Below are 27,998 nucleotides of genomic sequence, written 5' to 3' on the forward strand. Positions count from 1 at the left end.
AATCAAAAACTAGAAAAACAAAATAGCAAAAAATAAATAAAACCAATAGCAATGGTTTTATGTGGATAGTGAGATGATTGAGAAGAGCAGTGGCTTCAGTCCAAAATGCAGTTACCTCACATCAGATGGATCTTTGCTGTATTGGCCTCGTCTTTTGGCCGGTCAGTGGCACTGTAGTCCTCTCTGCAGCTCTCAAACTATATTTCCCCTCTCTTGCACTACAAAGGCAACAATAACAACAGCTGCACTTATCACACTGAGGACTTCACAGAGAAACATGGCGTGAAGACGACTTAAGAAAGATATTTTCCGGCGCTTTGCTTCTGCGAAGCTGTTGCACTTGTTTTCATGGCTGATCGGCTGTCAGCAGACTGTTTGACTGCTGCTTTATTTTAAGGCGCGGGGTTGTTTTGCGCGTCAACAATAAGGAGCATGCTGTTGGAGCGACGGTGAGCGCGTTTAAATGAGCGCATTTCACTCAATGGGATTTTTATATTTAGCTCTGTGAGAGACGCGCTGGACGAGCAGCAGGGCAGCGGAAAGAGGAGACCCCGAATCCCGGTGCTGTCTGACATTTTGATCCCTTTGAGACCGTTTCGAGCCCCCAAAACTTGTCTTTCACATCGAGGTGCGCGTTATCGGGCTATGTGGTGGTGAGGGCGCTGTGTGTGAGAGGGGGAATAGCGCAAATTTATCTAAAGCACCGGGGGTAAAAGATGATGATGGCCGGTGGTGTCGGAGCAGCCGTGGACCATAACGGGATATACTCAAATCCTAACCTCCACAGCCTGCAGCAGCCCCATATGGAGGCTGATAACCCGGACTCCCGCAAACGACCGCTGGAAACTCCGGCTGAGGAGGCCGGCTGTACCAAGCGCACCAACACTGGAGGTAAGAGGGATGCATGACAAGAAGCAGCTTATCCACCGTGTCTCTTCCACATGAAGTCATATATGTTGTAGTAGAAGCCTCTGCATGCACCGGTAGAAGTGTAACAGTAAAGCACATGCCTTCAGTATCACCCCACTGCATGCAGAAGAAACCACATGCAGCATAAAAGCTGATATGAGCTGTACATTACGCTATAACATGCAGCACCTGTGCACTTGGCACTTTGAAACACGGACTGTGTTTCATATGGCTGGTACTTCATAAGCTGCATATCTCAGCAGGGAGAGCACGCAGCCTGACTGAGAAAGTGGCCTCCTTAGCTTTGAATTTGAACCCAATAACCTCTCTGCTTCACATCTGGGGGATTGAAATCTTTCATTCAGTGAGTGATGAGTGTTAGTGTGTCGAGGCTTTAATAAGGAGAAAAACAGAAGTATTCACACTGCCCATAACAGTCTGTTTCTCAGTGTTGTTGTGGCTGCAGACTCAGGCAGGGATTCCCTGATGCTGTCGTGTGCAGACGCCAAAGATAAATCTGCTTTTTTTTTTTTTTTTTACCTGGGCAACACTTTGTGAGGAGGCCTTTGTTTGAGAGATATGAACTATGGTTCATTTGGAGTAGAAATTATTAAAATAGGATGACAGAAGTACTATAACAGTCTCTTATAGTACTAACATCCTGTGACTCAGTAGTGAAGTCAAACATGTTGTTGTGAGGCACCTGTGAATCCTGGATCTTAAAATTTGGGAACTACTGACCTATAAGCCTCGGTACAGTACAGGTAGTTTCTCATTGTCTCACACTGAATCCATTAGCTTTATACTGTAATACCCTAATGGCCTAATAACCATGAATGCAAGGTGCAGACCGACTGTCTAACCTAAAAGGGAGTTACTCTGATGCTGGACAGTTCAGTGTTTATTTGTGAACATGAAATGTACAAGAAATAACTGAGCTGTTTTGTTCACTTTAGATGGATGATGGATGTTTTAGTGTCAATAGTCTGGGAGACTTTAGTAGGATATTCTTTCTGGTTCAGAGCTGTGTGCACTGGAAAGAAATGAAGCTGATTCATAGTTGCCAAATGAGAACCGTCAGGAGTTAAGTTTGTGTTTTTAAAGTACAAATGTTGAGGTGAGCCAAGCAGGAAAACCAACAGGTGAAAGTCATTTCATCATCCATGATCATTTTTATTTATGTAAAGTGTCTTTGAATACCCTGAAAAGCGCTCTATAAATAAAATGTATTATTATTATTATTATTGTTAAAATCATACAATCCAGTACTGTAGTAGGATCCACACTCATCACCATTTGTAGCCTAGATTCCTATCAATCTCTCAAGTTATTTATAGGTTGCGGGGTGAGCCAAACCTCAGCATCTGTTTAGTATTTATGTTAGACTCATGATGTATGCCATTCCAGCTTGTCTGAACTGTTAGCACACTGTATGACGATACAATTACTATTTTGAAATACTAGAATGTTAATTAAAAACATGTAAATGCTCAACAGGCAGAGCTGGGTGGTGTAGCTGCTGTAAAATTAGGACCTCACTTGGGAAAAAGTGGTTGGTTTCATCTATGCCTGTATAAAAATATGAACTTGCGCAGTTAAATTAAAGTATAATAACATTTTTGATATAATAAGCACGTCACAGAAAACCAGGGAGTGGTTAGAATAGTGAGACTACTTGGTGGGGGGGGGGTAAAGACAACAGAAACACTGCAGCACCGTTTTAGCAAATTGATCCTGATTTCTTTTCCTGGAGCAGAAATGGTGGTAAAGAATCAACAAGGAGTTGTGTGCACGCTTGCTTTATTACTCATCAGTAAGATGTCGGAGCGCAGCAGTGAGGATGACGGCTGATTCAGTGTGCCAGCTACTGTACATCTTATTTCAGCTTTTGATTGTTACGGTCTGCAGCTCACAGGGACCACTTATTCAAGAACTTAATGTTAATTAGACGTCCATGGAGAATAGGCAGTTTCTTCACCATATGTTACTGAAACGTGCTTTGTCTGTCTTTGTGTCCCCAGAATTATATCCTATTTCCAACAGCATGAGTGTGTCTTTGCTGCACCTCACTGCACCTCCAGAAATGTAATTTCAGCAGGCACATAAGGACCCTTGTGCAACCAGACAGTATTTTAGAGCAGATTCAGCCTCCATATGTCCTCCATTAGCACCCCTAAAACCACTAGAACAGGAAGGTCACATGGTGTTCTCGCTTCAAGGAGAGTTTTCGCCATTCAGTTGCAGCACAGAGACTTGACCATGATCATCCCGTTCAATTTCCAGGTGATATGAATGGCCGGATGGTGTGAAATTGCATATGGAAAATCTTCATAAATACAAAAAATACATAATTCACACACAGACAGCTACCACTTTTGACTGCTGTCATTTCTATAATGGTATTACAAACAATTTTACCTGTCATGACTCCATGTTCTTTTAAGCCATATCTGTATCACAGCCACATCATACTTTTAGAACCTGGAGATGCACAATTAACCATGTGCTGATGAAAAAGCAATATTTGAAAACAGTAATGTCTTACAGTGAAGAAGCTGTCTTTTTTCTCTGAGGCAAAGGTGTTCAAGATGGCTTCCTGTAGTATGTAGTATGCAATATGATTTTTAGCACCACAGCCACTAATAATGAGCTTTTTAAAATAAAGGTTAAGATTATATTAATTGAACTAGTTTGAAGGGCCTTTAAGATGAGATTTATTGTTGATTTTACATAGATGCTCCTCATTTGTAATGTGAAATTTGGTTTGTGCTTAATCATTTAATGCTAAAATTAAAGAAGCTGCTGTCTTACATCCCTAAATCTGAGTGAAGTAATAGCAATACATACAAAAAAGCCCATGGTAACTGGGACTTGCCACTGTTGTTTATGCAGTTACTAAAATGAATATTTCTCAAATGTACAATTAATGTAATAAACAGTATATCTTCACTTGAGCAGTTGAGCCAAACAGCATCTATACTTGGTCACTAAAGGTCTTATATTGCTCTCCAAAATCAATATAAATGTATTTATCCTGAAAGAAATAACATTTCTATGGTTCAGTTTAGCTTAGCATTTTCTCAAAAGTGTTAGCATATACAGCAGCTTCATGAGAGGTGATTTTCAGAATGAAATGGCCGATCTGTGATGCTAATTTGACGAAAAAGTGCAGATATTTGAGGCTGATTTGGACCACAGACCACTCCCTGTATGCATGTTCACATGAAATGCACATTTAGACCATTTATGATGACTCCCACACAAAACAGATGTTTCATAAGTATCTACTCACCCTGTGCTTTATGTAATGTGTTTTAAAATCACCTCCCGTTTCATATGATCTGCATGCATTATGTGTTACACTGTAAACCCACAGCCTGTCTGGCAATAGTGGTAGACAGCCTGATAATCCTCAGCCACCCCTGTAATCACCAACCCCTTGACTATGTCTGATATTGATCACGTTATTCCTACCGAACTGATCATTAACATGACTGGCAGTTGCAACAAAGAGAAGAAAGCCTGTGCTCTTTCAAAGCTGAGCCCCTCGTTGTGCATTAGGAGCTGTGGACACTGAATGAGGGAAATCACTCTTCTTTTATCAGCATTGCCCTTCTCTCCTCAAAATGAACATCTTTCATTCATTTCTCTTTCTAATTACCCATACTCTGAGCCCATGTTGCTGGCAAGTATGTGCCTTCCAAAAGGTTGTGTGGCTGAGGGATTAGGTATGATCTCGTAATGTTGCTAATGGAAAGGTTGGCACAGGAATGTGAGCTGTGTTTTTTTTTTTTTTTTTTTTTAATTTTTGGTGGGAAGGACACAGGTGCCCTTGCAGAGCGATGTGACGTGAGCGGACTGTGAATTTGCCAGGTGGCAGTGAAAGAGAGAATGAGAGAGAGCGATAGGAATGAAGACAGAGCAAAGCGGAGAGAAAAGGAGAGATAGATAGACCATGAGAGGGAGTGGAGTCTACAGGGAGGCTGTGTATATATACTAGAGCATCTCTCAGTGAATGAGACTGGTAGAATTTTCTGGAATGCATTCGCTCCAAAACCAAATGGGCCACGATGTTAAGGTTTGATTTGTGGATGAAACTAATCAGCAGCTAGGAAAAAAAAGGAATTTCTTTTTTTACAGGTTCCCTGGAAAGCACTATTAAATGAAGCTGGACCCCCGTGTTCTCACACAGACACTTACACACATGCACATTGCAGTCTTTGCACACATACACTCACTTAAGATACCTCTCGGTGTAAGATTTATAGGCGTAGTGATTGGCTTCATCACCCCCCTCCACCATTCTGCGGCACTGCCATTTGCAATAGTTGATGAGCCCCTCCGCCCTCTCAAACATGGCCGTCTAAGGGATTGGGGGTGGGGGAAAGGAGGAAAGGAGGGTGGGTGGCGTAAGGCACGCTGTCTCTGATCACTCCTCCTCCACCTCCTTCATCATCTGCTTATGTTATCCATACACCTCTTCAGCCCCTGTTGAAGGTCACTTTACATGCTTCCCCATTCACCGCTGAAGCCCGCTCCCCTCAACCACTTCACCTTTGTCACTTTCCACTAAAAAAAGTGAGTGAATGGACTGCCATACTTTATAGTGCTGCGTCAAAAGAGGCGGAGTAGGGGAGAAAATTCAATTTTTTGGGACCGGCATCGGGGGGTGGGGACATGACGTGCTGGAGGGAGGAGGCTACTGATTGGCCGAGTGAGGTGTCAGTCCTGCGTGCTGCTGCAGACGGACAGGCCACTCGATGAATATGGATGAGAGCAGTGAAAAGGGTGATGCGGCAGGGAAGACCCCCCCCTTCAAACCGATGCAGGCTTGAACAATGCGTGCCGTCTTTCACTGAAAACACTGAGAGCCTGCATTAGCATTTTCTCAGACAATTGAGGCTCTGGCCAGCTGCAGGCATGGCTCGGATGCTGCGGTGAAATCTCTTTTTCTGCACCCACTGATGAATTAGACCTCGGTGAAAAAGGTCGACTGGCCGCATTCCTCAACACTACCATTGCACCTATGCCTAGGCTAATGTTAAGATACCCATTAGAGATTGTGCCCCGGCATTGATGGCGATCTGACAGAGGACTTGAGAACCAGCAGATCTCAGAATGGGTAAGCCTCAAAACTCTTTTTGTCTGACTTGTTGAATTTATCCATCATGCTAGACTACATGTTATTTCATACACCTTAGACTCATTTGTCCATTATTGCTCATTTTTGTTCCATCGTCCTTGCTGCCTGTCAGCAGCAGGTTAGTCCATTGAAATGCAGAATGGGTACTGGGGTAGTGAGAAGGAGGGAGGACGGTCACAAGGCATTTCCTCCTGACCCACCCCCCTTGAGTGACTTAACTAAACACATTTGGCTCAGTGTCCGTGTCTCTCCTCCAAGCGATCCTTCCAGTATTGGAAGCAGGGGTTTGAACTAACACCCCACTGGCTCAGCTTCCCAATGTGCCCCACTGCTCCCGTTCCCTGGCGGATTGCAGCAACAGATTGCCATGTTTACTCTACCACATGACGCCATTAAAACCTGTTACTGTGATCTCAGACACTAGGACGGAATTAATTATTGACTAATGACAGCAAACGTGGCTGTGAGGGCGATGGAGGGAATCTTAGTGGCTTCCTACCCTGCTGGGTTTCCTCTGGTTGAGGATGAGCAGAAAGTTACGCAGTGGGTTTGGGCTTGTCTGTCAACAACAGGTCTTTGGATGTTTGGATTCTGCAATCAGTATCATTCAAATAAAATTCTCTGTGTGGCCACGGTATCAGATATGTTGTGATAGTAGTGAGGGCTCAGAAGCTTTACGGCGACTGTGTCAATCATGCATGATCTTTATTTTTTCACCAAGGTCATTTTATTGTTATTCGTTGTGAGAAAAGCGGAGAGCTGACTGCAATATAGCATGAAAACCCAAAATCACACAATGGCCAGAGATGAATAGAGATGGTTGTGTGATGTCTGTGTAATGGTTTATCTCCTATTTCTTTTTTTAGGATGTTCTCAGAAAAATAACATATTGACCAGTACCTGACATATTTACTAGCTTTCAGTGGTGGTGTAAAATGTCATTTCATGTCTGTGCGTTCACGTGAATGCAGGTATAATGTGTTCTAGGTTTTGGAATTGTCTCTACAGCCATTGTTAATTTATCCAAATCAAAAGTGAAATTCCATTAACAGTCATGTCATTGTCTGCATATTTGTCAGGGCCATTGGTTATGGGTGATGTGCACGAAAACAAGCCTGTGTCTGAATGGAACATGAGGGGCATATTAATGCAATAAGGAGAAGGGCTAACATGTAGGCTGTGAAATTCCTTAATGTCACAGTGCCATGTTCATTCACATCTGACTCTAATGAGTGCATTACTGAGGCAACAGGTTGGTCTCCGTGCAGGGTGGTCCACCTCCATCCATCCGTCTTTCCTCCCCAGCATGCCAGTCAAGCCCCTACATTCGATACCCTCCATGAGACATAGGATGCAGTGACATGGTGTCAGACCCCATGGCTTCAGCTTCTGCAATCGAAAATGAGAATCTGTATCATAGTACACTTGAAAACCTATTAGAAATCTCGTCAAACAAAGATGGACAGTGCCTTTTTACATCTCTGCCCGCTCGAGTGACGTCACCCTTGAGGCAGCTGAAAAGGATCGAACATGACGTCATTGCATCGAAATCAGCATGCAGTGGAGATTATTTGTTTTAGAGCTTTAGTATAGTAAATACGCACCTGTACCAAGTGTTTACCATGACGTCATGGATATAATATTTGGAATTCATTGGGGAATCACAGCCGCTCCACATCTATAAATATAATATTTTTGATGCATTGTTGGCTCGTTCAGGCTCTTTAATTATATTCCAAGCTCAATATGTGGCTGATTGCTTTTTACTAGATTAGCGCACTCAGTGTGATCAGGGTTTTCTTGGACAGACACTTTTCCCACCTTGGTGCTGATTAATTCTTAATTACCATTGTAGGAAAGGAACTTTCCCAACTAAAAAGAGAAACATGTTGGGCTGCAAATTCTTTAAACTGACGTGCTGTCAATCACTGACTGCTACAAGCCACTGTAAGCCACAGAAGCCCCCTCCAAAATGGAGGAGCTTTAGACCATCTTGGCAGTATATCCTTTGAACAAATCTGTGGGATTGGTTCCCATATGCTCTTCACACGTCTGTTCATTACTAAGGATCACTCTGTATTGGCATTCATAGACTGCATGGATAATGACTTCATGTGTTTGCATTTAGTCCTCTGTGTGTAACTTTCTTTCTCAGAAAATACGGGACAGGTTTTGCATTCAGATCGAACTGTTAATTGTACATTCCTTTTATTCATGTGCAAGGGATGATTAGTAACGCTGGACTCGGCTTTGTATTTAGTCAAAGGTTGCTAAAACTCCTTGAAAACAGTTAAAATTAGACCTCTGCAAACTGGAAAGGAGGTCATCATTTACTCTACAAGAAATCTGGGACAGGACACAGAACATGTCACCAATCTCTGATAAAATGTGAATGCACTGAAAGCTACAAAGAAATCCCACTCAAAAAGCAAAATCTCCTTCTATATACCCTCCCTTCACCAGAGGAATACAGACACAAAATTATGTTACTGCCTTTCCCACATGTATGTCAATGCTACATATTCCCATTGCGAATTTTTGCTTGTTCAGGGTATTGGGGGTTGGGCACCAGTATGGTGTATATGATGATGTGCAGAGCTACTTTACGAGATGTAACCCTTTCCCACTTTGTGTGTCTCTCCCCCAGAGGAGGGTGAGTACTTCCTGAAGGTGCTGATCCCCAGCTATGCAGCCGGCTCTATAATTGGCAAGGGCGGCCAGACCATCGTACAACTGCAGAAAGAGACGGGTGCCACTATTAAGCTGTCCAAATCCAAAGACTTTTACCCAGGTAAGAATAAACACTTAATAATTAAAATCGATGAGCATAAAGGCGAATATATGAGAGGAGTTGTCTGGCTCATCACCCATCTGGAAGAGCGATGCTTCGCTGCAAGAGAACATTTGATATTTCCTCTCCATTTGGCTTCCCATCAATAATTGCAGTCCATTTTAATCAAACACCAATCATAAACAGTTTGAACTTGATTATTCTATGTCCTTGAGGGACTAAACATGTATGTAGATGGTACAGTCGTCACATGCAGCTTTCAAGTCTGCGGGTACTTTCAATTAAGATGTCCGGCTAGCAGGTTATACTCTTCATTGCAGGTTTTTTTCATATCAGTGCATTACAAGATCTCACAAAAACAAGTGCAAATTCGGTGATGCAGAGGGCATGTAGCGTATTCCGAGAGCATTAATTGTTCTGGACAATCTCACTCTGAAATGGCAACAGGAGAAGGATGCTCATGCAGCTCAGTGACCCCTATTTCATAGAGGTCAAAGCTGAACCGTCTTATCCTCCGAACACAAACGCCTGAGTTGTAGAGGAGTGTGGGTGTTTGTCCTTCATGCCTCAGAGGAGGCTTCAACCTGCTGAAAAATAACAGGTGCTGACTGTCTCGCTGCTTATTAGGTCCAGATGTTTTCTGTGATAACTGATGCAAGCAAATAATCCCCATGTAGAAGTACAGTATACTTTTTACAGTACATATATTTCGAACATATATACATATACCTGTTTAGATAGGATATGTATAGTACTGATGACCAATGAAATATGAGTAGTACAAAAGATGCATGTGAGAAATGCTACAGATGTTTTTAAATTATAGGGTTCACAGTGAGTTCTCTGATCTAATATAAAGGAGCAATGATGGAAGATGATTGTTCTCCCGAATTAAACCTGTCTGTGATCAATTTTAGCTAAAAAAGAGTCTTTTGATTATTTTAATGTAGAGCGAAAATTATAACAGTACGTACAGGAAGAATGTACAACGTGGTTCAAATTTGAGCTGTGCTTTTAGGAGTTACACGTGATATATTGGACTGACTGTACCGTGGCAAAGAATTATGGAGCACTGGGGGAGAGGAAAAGAAGGATGTGTGAGCAAATATTTTTCCTGTACTTTTTCTTCCACCATGTTTCTATTAGCCATGATGAAAGGACGCATGTTCATAGGGCAGGGCTCGAAATTCCCCATTCGGGGCGCCAACTGTGTTTAAGCGAATGAATTATGGTTACTTCATTGGAATAGAAACAAATGAAAGGAGTTATATGTATCCTTATTTCTCTCTTTGGATTGTGGATGTGTTCATAGGCCACCACCTGCTCTGCCCATCCCCCTACTCATTATCGTGATGAGTGAGGAGTTCAGGGAGAGAGTGCTGGCAAGGATTTGATTGGGTGGTTGTTCTGGCCCACACAAGTAAAACGAAACGACTGCTACTGTACACTGCACAATAGTTGAGAGTGCCACTCTCTGAGAAGTCAGTGGAGGCTGAAGCTTTAAAAAACTCAATTGTCCCAGTTGTTTTAAGTATGGACCACTTGGTGAAGTTTGTAACACCACTGTAATAGAAAATTCCGTCCTGAATTTTAGAGGCAGGACAAACTTATCAGCTACATCTATTTTACCTTCATTCAGTGTTGAATCAGCTGCCATTTGGGCTAATATAGTATGCTAATGCTATTACACTCAGTTCACACCCTCATCTCTCATCCTGCGACAGCCTGAGCACACTCCAACAACAGCACAATCGCACACACAAGAGAAATCAAGGGACAACAACCGGTGCAGCCATTTTCTTCTGCAATCCTCTCTGTGATGGCTCAGTCTGAGACTCCCACCCACCTCACGTCTCCCATCCGTCAGTGTAAGACATGCAACCATGAATTCAAAAAGGTCTTGATGGGAACTGTACAACTGGGCCCTGCTGTGGCGGACTGAGATGAATGAGCGGAGATAGTGAAGGGTGTGGATGATGCATGATTGTATGTGAGCGAGGGGACAGGGGGGCAGGCCCAGAAATAGCCTGTTTCAATCTCTCTCTGTGGACATGACCCCTCTCCCAGCTGTACTCAAGCTGCTCTAACACAAGCCAAGTTTCCTCTTTCCTCCTCCCCACTCACTGTTTCTCTCAGATTTGGTTCCTGGTAGTTGGGAAAGTTCAGGCCAGATAAGATGACATCATACTTCTCTTAAAATTTTGCTTGCCTCTTAACACATGGGCGCTGGCTTTTTTTTTTGTTTTATTATTTGGTTTGAACTCATCTGAACTTTTGCATGACTGAATTACTCGAGCCCCCATAAATGCAGCACGCCATGCATTCACCCACTCACACTGTGCATTCAGCACATACACACACCTCCTCACTCCTACTTACACACATCCGCATATTTAAGCAGCTGCAAAGAGAGCTGTGGGAGTTCACGATTTGAGCATAAACTTAGAAACAAAACTTTAAACCCTTTGCTTTGTGCAGCTGGCCTCTGGCCAAGTACATGTATTGAGTTACTTTGTACTGCATGAACAGATTGGTTGTTGTGATGTCATAGAAACACGGGGTGTATGTTTTCCATTACTTATCATCAAAATATCAATGACAATATGTGACCTCATCCTGGAAAACATCCCTATTCCATAGAGAATAAGGTGAGGTATTTGCTTCAAAAAGAAGCAGGCAAAGAAACCGTGATAAAAGCTGACTTTGTTCATTTTCAACCATATCTGTATAGGCAGTAAATACTAATGCTCCCTATAGTTCAGTACTGCTGTCTAGGATGACGTCATGGGCGGGGATTTCAAACTAATGGAATCTACAGCCTTTACTTTACCTCAGATTTATGTCTGTGCCTCCAGAGGCAGAGAATAGCCGTCCATTTTCCACCAGGAAGAGTTGTTACAGTATTCAGAATGATACTCATGTTTTAAGGTGATCATGTTGTGTTGGAGATGTTGTGTTGTGATCCGCAAGCGCTATATGTGTTGCTGCAGCAATTTTTGTGATCGGAAAAGGTCAGTTGCTTAAAGGAACACTCCACCAATTTTACGCATGGAGGTCAGTTTACTCGTCACAAGGAATACTACTCAGCCTGTGAAAACAGTTGAACATGAAGTCATTATTTTGGGTTTAGAGAATGCAAATTTATAACAGAAGCTTATGTTACATACTGGGGATGTGGAGTTTAAAAGATGAGGGCATTTCCCAGTCAGGGAGGGTCTAATGAAAAGTGTTATTGGGTTGTATTGAGGGAAATGTAAGATGCAGTGTTTTTAGATCTTGAACCATTTGAGGGACTAAAGGTCAGAATATCTCAGCATCTGCAGCTTCCATTATGACCTTTTTTAACCTGTGTCTTGCAAGTCCCCAAACTTTAGGAAAATGCGATAATAACTTTAAACAATGAACATTACCCTAGACTAGCTCTGCTTACTAGTTACCATTAGCATCTATGATAGCCACTTTTAGCGTCCATAACTTTGGAAATGATAGCCTACATTGTAAATTTCTAGCTATATGCAAAGATAGTGATTTATTTCCTTAATGTTCCAGCTCCTTATTTTAGCTTTAGGAATTTAAGAAGGTGAACATCTTAACACTACCTGCCAGTGTCCAGCCTGGGACAATTAGATGTTTATCAGGAGTCCTGATGTAAGGATGAACTATTTTGTGTTTCTCCTGCTTGCAAATGAAACAGTCATATGCTGAGTCACTATGTTGCCAGATATATTTTTATACTTCTTTGCTGGTTTCAGTTGAGTATTGACTAGTACAGTTCAAATTGAATAAAAATTTGCATGGTCACGTAGCTTGCTGTTTACAATCAAAGTGCCTGATTTGCTTTTAATTATCGCAAGCTGAGTTGCAATTCCTTACTACATACAAATGCTACCAGATATATGCTATCACTAATGTTGACAGTGCACTATTTGGGCAGTGAGTTAACAAGAAATGGATGTGCTTCACAGGAAATTATACAACATGTGCACCACTTTGCATCAATAACTGTGACTTTGGAAATGTATTAAAGTCTGCAAATGTTGTCATTTGTCACAGCTGGCATTAGTATACAGTATGGAGCTAAACCTGCTGAAATTATTGCACACTGCACATTCACTGTTCGCCAATATATCCTCACATGCAATCGGTTAACAGTGACACATGTCCAGTTGTGTTTAGTTCACATCAGCTTGTTTTAATCATGTCTGCTTCTCATCACAAGTCTCAAGCCTTCCTGCCATTTTATTTATTTTATTTGTATTTATGATGTGTATTTCTTATACATACTTAATAGTCAGTTCCAGTGGTTCAATATGTGTTAAAGGATACATCTATATTTTTCTTATTGTCAACAAATCCTATCAAAAGACCAAAACCAACAATAAATTGATCTTATGATCGAATCTATGTAACCAAAGTCTAATATATCTTTTTACTCTGTGCCATAGAGCTCCATTTTTGTAAACAAAACAAAACAAAAAAACACAACTCATCAGGAAGCCACACTGCAGCACCGGGTGACATCTCTCTTTATTACCATGAATACGCAGTGTATTTTGAGTTGGTCCATCCTGTTGCCATAAATACTCACTAGAGCACCAAATCTGTATTAATCCACCGCTGAAAATAGCCCCCCAACAAATGCAATATTTCCTACTGTTCAAGTAATGTTTGCTAGACACTACAGTGCCCAGCTGTTTTGGGAAATGACTGAGCCTTTTTTTTAACAATGAAATAATATATTTGTGACCCATTTTTAAAGAATAACGTCTTCAGTAGGAACAATTGGGCTTAGGGCTGAGAGCTACAGACAGGCTGGGGAAGTCAGAAAGTATTGAGTGATGGGATAATGCACAGCTGCCTTATCCTTCAAGGGCCTTAAAATGACAGTGGTAGACCAAAGGTTATGTGTAACACCAAACAACTGCAGTCTTTAAACTCTGATCAAAGTCTTATCCTAGAAGACTTCACTTTGTGCCAGTGTTGCTTCTAATAGTAAAATCCCTGGTGTATTTTAATGCGACACAGACATCAGATCCCACATCACTGCAGTTCTAAACAATGCTGTCTAGTACTCCAAAAGGTCGCTTTGAATCTTTTTTTTTTTGCCTACATTTACAAGTTAGAGGCATTACTTGTCTGTCTTGCAGCTTATTAGGACCAGGTACATGCACTGAAGCAATCCAGTCTGTAATTTAATGGCTTATTTTCTGTTTTAAATGGCAGGAAAAGTCTCTGATCAGCTTGGTGTGTTTACTATCATAACTTCTGGTCAGGGTGTGATATAAAGTAAATGTTCCAAGAGACTGTTTCTGATTTACTTGATATAAATGGCACACTACAAATGATCCCTACATTCAAAATACTTGTTTACTTCTAAGAGAAACATGTCAACAACTCGACATGATTTCCAACAGCAACATTCAAGCTCAGTTTGTAGTGTGTGAATACTTACTTCATAAATCTGTGTATGTGATGACAGTAAATTTATGTGTGATACTTAATACGTGGTATGCTATCAGTGAATAAATCAGACAATGGATTTGATTTGGACAGCCTAAAGCAGAGGTAGTTGCTTTAGCAGAGGTAAAGCTCAAGACAGAAATCTTGAAACTTTCTTACTTCTGAATCAAGATAGAAAACCTCAGAGTCACTGGTCTTTTAGGCGAAGCTGAAGGCTGAGATGTATTCTCTCAGGGGTACTGACACAATTCTCTCCCCTCCTGCCAACAAGAGGAGTTAACTCTTGCTGCAACTCAAAGCCTATAGAATTTCAATTTGTCACCTTTAAAGAGAGACAGAAGGCAAAAAAAAATCAGGAAGTGAAAAGGGAGGAAAATCTAAATGAAGCATTCATGTCGTCTTTATGGCATCTCATCTGTGATAACATTTGTAGTCACTAGTGCAGTACCTCTTCAAAATGTGCCTGTTCGGAGCGGGCCTATTGCTTGGCCTCCGGTATTGCTGCTTCCATGCATAGAAAAATTAATCTAGTTGATGTGAGGTGTGAATGAGTATATACACCAGCAATGTGAAAGAAACTAACATTTTATTTTACACAGATGTTAAGCACTGTAATAGTGAATCTTTTCTCATTTCAAGTATAATGAAGACTGTATTTAAAAATTAAATACATAACAGAGAGCTTTTGAAAAAATGTGCATCCTAAAATAAAGTGGATCAATCATATTGGGCTCTTAGATCATTTATTTTCTGTGGCTTCAGTTAGGATCATTTGATTGGGTATATTTGATCAAAAGATTTGTGTTTAAATGAGACATACTGGTTTTGAACTGCCCATGGCAAAGTACCCTAAGAGTCTGTCCAGTCTTTTTGATTCAAAGATCTGTTGTTGCTACTTTTCTCTTTTGAGAGCACGCCATGTGAAAAAACTTCTCTGACTTGCTGTACAGCTCTGATCGCCAGCTGTGTTCATGCTTCTGGTTTTATTATTATGGACTACACAAAATCAGAAACATAAATTTTTTTTGGTGAAAGCAACCCACACAGGGACTTGAAGGTTTAATGAACACTCACACTCAACATTTTCAGTAGTTTTTTCGTTATTTGACTATTGCGTACGTGGTTTAGCCATTTCCAGTTAGGCCCTATGCAATTTCCAAAACATCAAATTTTATCCTGAGTAAAAATATTCACTCACACCAATCGAAATTCATTTCCAAAGTCAGAGAAATGCTCCACTCCAGCAGCAGACACTTCAACACACCGCTCTTTCCTTACTTCTGGACAGCATAGTCTGCGCTCAGACACAGAGCTGAGCGGCTTGCTGTTTACTAGTTTACTCACAGTTTATTAATATTAAACATGTTGCTTGTCCAAACATGTTATCGCTGTCTACTTTTCTGTTTTTAGAGCACACCATGTGAAAATACTTTGCTCTGACTTGGTGTATAGCTCTGATCTCCAGCTGTGAGCATGACATACAGTCGCAGAGCACTGAAGCCCCGCCCCGCTGCTGCAGAGCTGAGCGGCTCGCTGATCGCTTGTTCATACAAAGTTTATTAATATTAAACATGTCGCATGTCTAAATTGAACCAAATTCAACACCGCACAACCTTGGGTCCCCACACCCACAAATTGTGAAGTAGATCGAATGAACGGTTGTTGAGAAAAGCAAAGAACAGACAGACACACAATCAGACAGAGACTCCTTCCTTTATAGTTAGATACACCATTGTGTCTGCCTCAGGATAAACTAGTATACTGACCAGGCAGCAGCACAGTCACTCTTTGAAGAACTTTCTAGGTGCAGAGATCTTTAACTAGAGGTTACTGTACCAAGTGAAGTAGAGGGACTCCCCAGTGTTGAGTGTCGGAAAAAGTGAAGAAAAAGCAATGATTACTCGAGCAGCATGTCTTCTAAGGATGTGTTGCATCACTCAACATGGCCTAGTTTATAATTTTTTGCATCTGGGAAGGGCAAGCAAAGAGGTTGCTCAGTCTAAATAAATTCCAACAAGTCAGACTAAGGTGAAATCACTGCATGCCATATCATGATATTACGATATCCAAAATCTAAGACGATATCTACTCTCATATCAGAGTATTGGTATAATATTGATATATTGCCCAGCCCTACTCTGGTGTAATTAGCTTTTACATACAAATTTGTTGCAACCTGCTCGTATTTGATATTTTGTGCATGTTGTTTGTATCCTGGCTGCATATGCAAGAGCATTTCATACACTGGAATTAATATCCTTTTACCATTTTCTCCAGCAGAGTCGGTTTTAATAGGAACAACAGGAAATAACACCCATTGTTTAATCAACAACATACCCTTTTAAGAATGTCCACCTTATCCAGTGACTAGAAAGCTACATGCATTTGATTAATGATTAATATAACGAATTGTGTCTTTTATCGTTTTCAATTGTTAGTAATAATGTTCTATGACAAATGTGTGTGTCCACATAAAAAACCTAAACAGGTCAAGTGCCTGTACAGGCGTCTTCAGTCTGTCACTTTGTCACTTCAAGAATGACAGGCAGGTGCAGCACAGTAACACCAAGTGGCACCAACTGTGCCTCTATGTGCTCCGAAACTCTTAAGAGGTTTAATCCATAGCCTGTTTATCTGACTTTCTGTGGGATTTGTATTATGATTTGTTTCGGTCACTTGCAGTGAAAAGTCCTTTCCTCCATTTTGCACAGTTAGGGTCTCCTACTGCTTTTTTTCTTAGATGCTTGAACTGACCTGTTGGCTATTCAAATAAATTATTATACTTGTCTTTGGCATGAAGCTAATCATGTCTTACTTGACTAATTTCCCTAAAAACAGCTGATCCTTTCCTGAGTGCTGATAGAGGACAGATGCAGATGCATTTAACACCCAATGTTGTCATTTGAGATGCAAATTATTGGAGTACTGGTGGAAATGCCAAGGATGAAGTAGAGCAGGGCCGCTCAGACACAAGATGACCTTATCAACTGGTCTTTCCCACTCTATCAATGGGCAAAATGTCTTTTCTCTCATTAAATTACTTGCAGTATTCAAATTTATGCCGTCTATTAAGTCATCAAAGAAAATCACGAGTCATTTTATGTTCACTTCAACCAAAGAGTAGTAAAATTTAAAAAGAGAGCAAGGCAGGAAGGTTGATACAAAAGGGAGAGTGTTTTAAAAATCGTGCATAAAGGACTCGCTGTTGCATCACCTGTTTCCACGGCTCGGCCCCTTTACCATGGCAACGGAATGCCGGTTGGGTCGTCAATGTGGGTGTAGAAAGAAGCCTAGAGGAGGAACAAGTGTGTGTTTAGTCTATAAGAGCTGCAAGGCAAGGAAGGCTCAGTATTACAGCACTGAAAGAGTTACATCACTGAAGAGGAATCCTTCTCCCCCCCTGTGGCTCGCTAACCAAGCGCGCTTCTTTCTTTCAGCTGTTTCTCTGTTGATTGTGTAAATGGAGGAAGCAAGGAATAGCTTAGTAATTGGGTCTCTTTGTGAAATGTCAAGACACATTTTTCATTGCCAAGACATCTTAATATAAATGTAGATTTTTGTCCAGCCTTGAGCAAATCCCTCAAATCTGCTCGCCAAGTATGCACTCAGAGCACATTAGACCAACTGATCACTTCTGTTTGTCCTCTACCTCCTTTTTCAACACAGGAACAACAGAACGTGTCTGTTTGATACAGGGTACAGTCGAAGCCCTCAATGGTGTCCACAACTTCATTGCGGAGAAAGTCCGTGAGATGCCCCAGAGCGCCCAGAAACCAGAACCAGTCAGCATACTGCAGCCACAGACCACGGTCAACCCCGACCGCGTCAAACAGGTGAGATACTGTACAGTCAATAGGGTCATGAGGGTGTGTGGTCACTATGTGGTAGGAACAATTCACTTCCAGGACACCTTGTTTATTAGTCGCCAGCCTTACTTGTTCTCTGGGCCACGACCCACAGTCTGGTAGGGTCAGGAAAATGTGAGGGTATGTGGTTATTTTTACCTACAGTCTTTCATAGCGAGACAGAGCCGTGTGGCAGCTGCAGCCTAAACCCCTGGGATTAACAAATCGCTGAGTAAAGCGGGGGCTGGTATAGTACTCTGACTCAGTGAGAGATATCCCTCTTTCTGTTTACCATTTATGCTGTTAAATCTTTCTCGTGTTACCTTTTATTGCTACTTCAATCTTTCTATTTCTCTACAGGCTAAATTGATCGTGCCCAATAGCACGGCTGGGCTGATCATTGGCAAGGGAGGAGCCACAGTGAAAGCAGTGATGGAGCAGTCAGGAGCTTGGGTGCAGCTCTCCCAGAAGCCAGAGGGCATCAACCTGCAGGAGCGAGTGGTAACCATCAGTGGCGAGCCTGAGCAGAACCGCAAGGCTGTGGAAATCATAGTACAGAAGATCCAGGAGGACCCTCAGAGCAGCAGCTGCCTCAACATCAGCTATTCCAACGTCTCGGGCCCGGTGGCCAACTCCAACCCCACTGGCTCCCCCTATGCTAACACGGCCGAGGTGCTCCCCAACGCAGCCGCAGCAGCTGCCACTGCCTCCAGCCTCCTGGGCCAGGCCGGCTTGACAGGAATGGGCGCCTTCCCTGCCGCTATGTCCAGCTTCTCTGGCAATGATCTGCTTGCCATCACCTCAGCCCTCAACACGCTGGCCAGCTACGGCTACAACACTAACACCCTGGGCCTGGGCCTCAACCCTGCAGCTGCTTCTGGGGTCCTTGCCGCAGTAGCAGCTAGTGCTAACCCGGCTGCAGCTGCTGCGGCTAACCTCCTAGCCTCCTATGCTAGCGATGCCTCCAGCAGTGCTGGCCACCCTGCTACAGGCCTCGGTGGGTTCTCCCTGGGTTCACTAGCAGCTGCTACAGGGGCTTCCAATGGTTACCTAAATGCTTCATCCCCACTGATGGCCTCCTCCCTATTGGCAACAGAGAAGCTTGCGGATGGAGCCAAGGACGTGGTTGAGATTGCTGTGCCCGAGAATCTGGTTGGTGCCATTTTGGGGAAAGGAGGGAAAACGCTGGTAGAGTACCAGGAGCTAACAGGAGCCCGCATCCAGATCTCCAAAAAGGGAGAATTCATTCCTGGTACTCGGAACCGTAAAGTTACCATAACAGGGTCGCCAGCCGCTACGCAAGCAGCGCAGTATCTGATCAGCCAGCGGATCACTTACGAGCAGGGCGTGCGTGCTACCAACCCACAAAAGGTGGGCTAAAAGGAAAAAGAAGAGGAAAGAAGGAAAGGATGAAGACAGAGATAGAAGGGAATTGAGAGGGTCATGATGAATAGAAAAAAGAAACGTCCAAATATCTGTTCAATATTTCAGTATCAAATGAGAGAATCACAAAGGAGGAGGTGGGGGAGACAACCAAGATAAGTGTGTGTGATATGTGAATGTGTTTTTAGGACTGACGTCCTGATGTTTTTTAAAAGTTTGTGTCGAGTCCTTTTGACGATGGTGATCAGAGTAAGCTGAACTGGTCCACTGCCAAGCTGCAGATTCAAGGGTGAGGCCGCAGGGTTTCACCCTCCTCCAACACCTCATAGCTGTTTAATTTTCCTTTTTTTTGTTTTGGTTTTGTTGGTTTTTAATTTCAGTTGCAAACCTCAGCTCCCGGTGAGTTGAGAGTGTCAGATGAAGTTCCAGCCAGCTAACAGAGCTGTTTCTCAAACCTTGCTCTTTGTATACAATGCAGAAGGCATTGTTAACAGGGGAGAAGTTTTATGACAAGCACCTGAGGTCATTTCATTTTATGGGGAAGCAATCTGAGTATAATTTCTTTAAAGAAATCATATCTATGTTGACATATGTTGAATTCTGGCTCATATCATAATTGAAGTTTCTAAATTTGGGTATTTTATATTTTCATCCATTATTTATTGACATGGTCTCATTCAAACACAAATAGATTATTTAAACCTGTGAATGCAGGTTGATCTGAATGTAAAAACAATATTAGCCTATTGCTATTTTTTATTTACAGGGATCAAATGTTGTGTTGCAGTGAAAGAAATGTATAACTCAAACCCAGTCTGAACTTCACAGTTGCTGTCTGCGAGTATAGTTCAGGGGTTAAATAATCAATGTGAGAGGATAGAGGAGACACACAGGAATGTATAAATATATTTTACATGAACACACATAGAAAATGCTCCCACAAACGCACAAACACTGAAACATATTTGCATATTCAGTCATAGCTACAAACACACAAAAATATGTTGTAACCCTTTCTTGGTGCTATAGGATTAGATTTATATCTCCTTTACCATGAAATCAGAATCTCTGGCGACTATTCTCTTTACTTGATTTAAAAAAAGCTGATGTGTCGTCCAGCCATTAGTAGCCCATTGGATCTGACCCAGCCTCTCACATAATGAAAAAGGATTGATTTCAGCATTTTGTGATGAATAGCAATCCAGTCTTAAGATTTCAATTCCATCCTCGCTCCTAACGCAGGTCTTTTTTTTCTAAAAATTGGCCATACTCCAGATTTTACCTGACAATATTCTTGCCTTAGTCATTTGTAACTCCCAAGAATTAACTTAAAGCTCAGACTACCTTCTGCCTGAAGCAGTGTCTAACCAGTTCAGTTCGCAAAGGGAACAAAGCACTACAACAGCATTTTGATAAGAAAAGGCTGTATGAACCAATATCTGTGAACAAAGAAACTATTGCCTTTACATTAAGGGTACCAAATAGTCAAGAGACATACACTAATGAAAGGGAAGAAGAGTGACACTTGAAAAGAAGGTTCGGCTTCAGGTTTTCTGTGAGCCATCCTTCTCAATTTGCATGATGACAAAAAAAAAAAAAAAAAGCATTCTGCAGTTCATTCAGGCAGCCTTTTATCGTTCCCAAAACACAGTGCTCACTAACTTCAGGTGGAGCACGTAATAAAACATCACAAAAATGTTTTGGCATCGTTGTCTTTTATGGGCAATTGTTGGTCTAATGCAGGGAGGCTAATTGTCTAGAGCATTTCCAAGCACTCGAAGATTACCTTAGCTTCCTTCTGTGCTGCTATCCATGGTGTTCATCATGAGTACACTGGGTCTCTGAAGACTGCACTGTGAGACATTAAGAACACAATGTAAAGCGTGTCTGTCCCTGCCGGGGGGTGTGAGTATATTTTAATGTGCACATCTATGTCACATACACAAAACCTACCAATACTGACAGAAGGGATATCTCCACAAGAGCATTTATACGCCAGTGTCTGATGTTTCTGTCTGTTTACTAGTACAACGCACTGCACTTAAATTAGCAGACGTTTTCTGATCAGCAAACCACAAATTACACCTACTACATTTTCCAGCAATGTATTCTCCAGTCCTGTTCCCCCCCTCTCTAAAGACATCTTTCAATTGTCCCCATCAACCCAAGCTCTATGATCAGCTCCCTGAAAACACGGCTGTGAGGGTTGGTGCTGAGAAGTGTCCAAGAAAATCCATTTTTTTTGGAAAATTTAAGAAATAGCCTTTCCTCTTCTCATTTTCATAATTCATGCTTGAAAGTAACTGGATTCAAATTAACTCTATGTGTCTGAACATTATGCGTGGCAATTGCAACAGTGAGCCTTTCTTCCTAACTGAAATCTTTCCTTTCACTATAAGTCTGGAAGGCTTCACAGTCATCCATAACTACGATCTGGCCACTAGTGAAATCATAGCGTAATATAATTTAACTGCCCAAGATTTTAGCATATAATAAGATACAAGCACAAAACAAGGGGATGTTTATCAATGCAACTGGACTGCTTGACTGCAGGGAGCTCTCCTTCGAAGCTCTGATCAATACATTGTGCCAAATACTATTTCTCTCTGCCCCTCATTAACTTTCCTCTTTCTCTCAACATTTTATTCCCCCTGCATGTTGGCGTTTCCTCACTGTTCTTAGATTCCTCCTGTGTCCTAATCCCTGTCCGTGCTTCCTCCTACACTGTGCTCTCTCCCCCTCTTTCTCCTTCCTCCTGTCTTGTCTTCTCATGGGCGGTGTGTTGGGTGTGCTGCTGGTGGGAGTTATGCACTATAGGTCATGAGGGTATGAAAATATTTTCCCAGGCCGTAGAGTTCACAAGGCTAAAATGCACAGAAAACACCTGCCTCCAAAACTGTGACACCCACAAGACCAACCAGCAACGTTAGCTCAAAGTATCAAATTCCCTCTATAAGAAGAACAAGTAGGATTTAGAAAGGTTTAGACCGCGAACTATGGCCTTTTAAAGGAAGATAATAGGTTTTTTTTTTCCAAAAGAAGGCAAATCTTGGTTGAATAAATATTCATATGTTGGTTGAACAAACTGAGCTCAAGTTTCAGCCTCTAAACAAAGCATAGTAAGGACAGAATGCATAAGATAGCGAAAGTAAGATGGGAACTTGTTTGTGACCTCAAGCCGAAACAATGACATCCTTTATGCATATCCTCTTATCTGAAAATGACTAGAATTCATTTCTGTGGAATACAATATGTCATGTCATATGATCTATATGTACTTTATTGTAGCTATTCTAGTTTGTAGTCCAAATGCAGTCCAGCGTTGTCGATACAATGTGAACTATGTTATATTTGTGTGGATGATGAGAGTGCCAACTAAGCCTGATTAAGATTAGCTTCGCGATTTGTTTGTGCATTATGATGACTCATCATCAACCGGTGGTGTCCATATTTCTGTCATTGATGATTTAGTTTGACAGTAAGAAAATGTAAAGAATATTGGAAGCAATATAGTAGCATGTTGTCCTGTTTTGTGTTTTATGTCTGTTGTATGAACCTTTGAAATTACTAAGATTTTGAATGAATAGGTTTACATGTACTTTTTGTAAGTTATGAAAATGCTGCTATTTGATAAGTAAACTATACAAAATATTTTAGTTGAAAAGATGTCTGGTCTGTTGATTAGAAACATGCTCTTAAAGGCTGGAGCATAAAACGAGGTGTATAGAATACTATACAGTATTGGTAAGATAGTAAAAGTAATAATAGACTCCATAGTACAACCTGTGCCAAACTAGACCTCCGCAGCTTCTGAAATTGTAGATGTGCGATCAAATGTTAGATATCAATAACTTGTTTAGAAGTGCTGATCAAGTGCCAATCAAACACTGTCTTTTAAGTTAAGAAAAGATAATCAAATACATTACTTAAGAAAACAAAGGACAAAGAACTTTTTGTGCATTGTTTTATCCCATAGGTACATAGAGTAAGAGTTAAAGATTGTGATTTTTATGGATCCATGTTGTTTTACACTCCATGCATCCCTTGTGTGTTTGTTTGACCTGTGGCTTAAGTACTGCTGTTTTCTCACAAATGTCTCTATAGGCCAGCATGGACTAAGCATAACATGTTATAAGCATTCATAACATAGCCATTAACAATCAAAAATGTGTTTGTGGAGTTAGGTGTTATCTTTTTGCACGTCTTCTATTGCATGGTATCAAAGTAAATTATGGAGGAAAAAAAAGTTACAAAAATTTGCGAGGTGTCTCGCAACATTCAAAGACATAACACTGCATGCAGTCAAATGTAAAGCACTTAAGTTTACTCGCCTCATGTTAAAAAAGTTGTTTTTTATGTTGTGAGTTGGGAGGGAGCTCATTATTGTCATGTTGGCCCAAAAAAAAAAAAAGACACATAGACATGCGCACACACACACACATGCACACACACACATATACACATACACATACACACATGCACTCATACACACACACAGGCATCTCAGATCAAATTGTCATCAGTCAAATTCATCTCTCTCGACATCATCAGAGAAGATATTTTTAGGTACAGTGAGGAGTATTAAAAATGTGAAACAAGCAAACGTGAAAATGTTATTCAGTGCATTGGCTCCTTGTGTTTTGCTTTTTTAGGATATCAGACATGCATTTCTTTTACAAACAGGTTGAACCTCATGTAACCTGTCCCATAATGTTTTTAGAATTTTTTTATGTCACAGCCTGAAAGCCCAGATCTAATCTATGAATGTACCCATTTACTCTTTTTATTTTTTTTAATTTCTGTTGAATGTTATCGGTCTTTAATGTAAATTCAGGGCAGGAATGTCAAATACATGTAGAGTTAATATCTGTGTCAATAACAGATTACAGCTATAGTCAGGTAGGCCTCACATGGCCATAGTCATGAACCAGATATGTTTTAACACAACTTCCGATTCGCTGTCAACATTATCTTGTTTGTTTGGTGTTGCATAAATGCACTTTACTGATCAGTGGGTCATACTGGGTGTGAAATGAAATGCTTTCAACAGTTTTTATTTTATTTTTTGCCTTTTTTTTTGCTGTTGCTCTGATGTTACTTTTATTCATTTATTCCCTGATCTTGTTGGGTCTCATGAATGATGGAAAGGGCTGGAGTCTCAGACAAAATAGAAAAGTAGCACCTGTTTCCTCACTTGAAGGCTTCTCCTTCACATTCCCTTCAGCAGAGGTTTGTGTCAATCACTGAGTGCTTTGTTTTTAACTAACATGTGAAACACCAGGAAGGATCCGTACACTTTTGTCCTTTTGCATCCTCTTTTGCTTTAAAGTACAAATTAGAAAATCGTTTTCATATCTCCAGCAAATTGGAACTGAAGCACTGGGGGCTGACGTTACTAAGGGATGCAAGCTCAAGGTCTTGCTGTTATAACGGTCAGATCTGAGAGGCATAATCGGCACCAGCAAAATGAAGATTGCCTCTGCCACCTCAACATGATGAAAATCACAAAGGAAACCTATTAGACTTTGAATGGTAAAGGCCTAGTTACATGAATGATATTTCTGTCTCATTCTTTTGTGCTGCAAAACCCTGTCATTGCATTTACTGCTTCACATCTGAATGCCAAACAAATTACGATATCATTCCAAAAGTTGTTATGTTTTGTATTTATTTTCACTCCAAATATGTTCTGGACGTTCATCCACCCCCACGGAGCCCTTTCACAAGAAGGCTAGGACTGGTTTTAAACGCTACAAACTGGCTAAGGCTGCTTGCTCCTCTCTTAAAACCTCTTCTACCTGAGTCTCACTCTCTCTCAGCCTACATGATATCACGATTTGTGTTTCATCACACTGAGCACCTGCTACTGTGTCCGCCCTTTAAACAGATTAAGGTATTTCTGAGCCCTTTCGTCTGAGAAAATACAGGATTCTTGCCAACCAGACATGAGGCCATTTTTGTCTTTGACCCTCTGAACCTCCCATGAACTTAGTTGACTTCTCCATCCCCAAGAACTCATGTATGTGTTGGATATTTTACACCACCTTTTACTGTCAAACTCTGCGAGACTGTTGTTTTTTTGTTTTGTTTTCTGATTATCTGGACTATTCTGCAGGGTTAAACGCTTGCTTAAGTGTAAACTGAAGAAAGCATGCCAGTACCTTGCAAACATTTTCACGTCATTGTAAAATTTTCTTTCGGGGTTCAGTTTTTACTTCGGTTAACCTCTGTTCGCTCCATCTCAGAAAAAAATGGACTGACAGCATACGATCCAATATTCCAACCTAAGCAAAGTGATGTTTTGTTGATTGGGTACATTTCTCTTTGATATTAGTGATGACGGTTCTGTCTTTCGTTTGTGACGAGGAGAATCTGTGAAAGTCCACAGTGTTAACTACCTAAAGGGCTTTCTAGGACAGCATTTATATGTCTTTTAAGATGAAAAAGTCCTCTGAATATATTCAGAAATTCGAGGAAAATGCCTTCTTGTGCCATTTTAGAAAAAGTGTGAAAGATTTTTATGGCAAATATTTGTCAGCAAGAGTGCCAAATAATTCCATACTGAGCCAAAAGGCTGCCAGCCTACATAACTAAATGTTGAGATCACTGGAATGGTTACGTCCCATTTCCACTCCCCTTGAAAAACATCACCCTAATTGTATGACGTTTGAGCTCATGTACCATTATTGTTATGCTGCCAGTCTGTTTTCTGCTTTTGTCAGAGAAACATCTCAGAAGCAGTATATTTTCTAAATGATACACTGTTGATAAAAAGACAACAGCTACTATGGTGAGGGAATGAGAGGATTTTAAAAGTGTCATTGTTTTTATTATTAGTTTATTTGAACATTATTCATTAATAGATTTAACGGTAATGACTATTTAATGTAACTGTAGTACTGTGTTTGTAAAAGAAATTCAGTGAGTTGTGTTTTATGACTCGTGGACTACCAGTGAAGTCAGCATTTCAGTGTTAATAATTGAATTGTTTTTTAAAGATTATTTTTGCGACGGCAACAAAGAGTCATTATAAATGTTCATTTTAACATCACTTGTCTTCTGTTCCTTTTTGTTCTGCACCTCGTAACTCTATCCTGTCTCACTTGAGTGAAAGGTCGAGTGTTTATATAATTGCAACCAACACGTACTATGAATAGATTGATTTCTGGGGTGCTGAGTCCGAGCACATATCAAATGTGAACAATGGGTATGTTTACAAGGACACAATGCCCATATAATGAGGAATCAGATTAAGGTGCAACAATTATGTGATGAAAAGCAGCATAAATTTCACACCTGGTTTACATGGATTCATTTGATAGTTGGGCTTGTTTACTGGGGACGGGGTATTAGATAATGGATACCACATTTAGTCCCTCATTATGTTGTTTTTCAGTTTTAAAAGCTTGTTTTGTTGACTCTGAGAGGCAGTGACTTTGGTCGGCGCCCATCTACGTTTTGTTTCATTTGGTTAAGCATGCAAGGGATAAAAGCAAATGTTTGTCTTCTCTATGATCACATTTTGAACACATGGCAAAGTAAATTGAAAGATTATGGCATTTTACAAGCCAAGGCCAAGTGGCTATTTTTACACTAAAATGTCCTGCACACCCACACAGATTTGATAAACAAGTGGAGATATATGCTAGAAATTACCTGACTAAACTACTAATGTACTAATAAAACTGATAAAGCGTAGTTGTTACGCCCTATCAGGAGAGTGAAGGAGATGCCAATCAGTCTCTCTACACCCACACAGAGGTCTAATCAGGTAATTTAAGTGAAAACACCCGTGTGTGTGTGTGTATATATATATATATATATATATATCATAGGAGGGCTGACATTAAGCTATTTTGAATTTAGGTAGAAGAGAAGATATCCAGCATTTCCCCCTTTTTGGGTGGAGAAGCCTCTGATTGATTCAGACCATCACAGGACTTTCAAACTCCCACAGAGGCCCTGCTGGATAATTAAATTCTTTTTGTGTTGAGAATAGTTTTGCATTTTTTTCAAGTTAATTTTAAAACAATACTAGCATGCCCATACATTGAAAGAGTTGTTGGTCACTGCAATTTTTCTACTGGCCATAGAGAGATCCCTCCTTAACGTGATTCTAATGTAAGTGACGGGAGGCAAAACCTCCAGCTCTTGTTCTGTGTAAAAGTGAATTCCAAAGTTAATCAGAAGCTAATATGAAGCTTCAGCAGTCAGTTGAACAAATCACATGGCTATCTCTCAAAGTTACTGTCTTTTTGTGTGATATTCCCTCTTTGTATTTTCACATAAAGCATTTCCTTGCTGAGCTGCAGTGGAGGGATAGGGGGAACCTATCCTTTAAAGGCCACATATTTCAGGATGACACACTACACTATTCAAAGCACAGCAACTCTTAAACTGATTAGATCTTTATATTGTTTAATCAAGATGAACAGATTTAATTTAATTGGAGGAGTTTCTGTATAGT

General features: G+C 40.9%; 1 protein-coding gene across 2 annotated transcripts; it reads left to right on the top strand.

Annotated features, from left to right (window-relative positions):
• The first annotated feature begins 300 nt into the window (after window positions 1-300).
• On the top strand, window positions 301-26,582 carry nova1 (NOVA alternative splicing regulator 1). 2 transcript variants are annotated; one of them, XM_067607322.1, is made up of 4 exons: window positions 301-891; window positions 8,700-8,843; window positions 17,970-18,136; window positions 18,509-26,582. In XM_067607322.1, exons 1-4 carry the CDS (start codon window positions 717-719, stop codon window positions 19,526-19,528), a joined length of 1,506 nt encoding a protein of 501 aa, XP_067463423.1. In that variant the 5' UTR covers window positions 301-716; the 3' UTR covers window positions 19,529-26,582. The 2 variants fall into 2 exon arrangements, with proteins under 2 accessions (XP_067463423.1, XP_067463424.1); XM_067607323.1 differs by lacking the exon at window positions 301-891 and adding an exon at window positions 5,579-6,031.
• Window positions 26,583-27,998: the final 1,416 nt, after the last annotated feature.

The sequence above is a fragment of the Thunnus thynnus genome, chromosome 13, assembly GCF_963924715.1.
Source record: "Thunnus thynnus chromosome 13, fThuThy2.1, whole genome shotgun sequence".
NCBI classification, from domain to species: domain Eukaryota; kingdom Metazoa; phylum Chordata; class Actinopteri; order Scombriformes; family Scombridae; genus Thunnus; species Thunnus thynnus.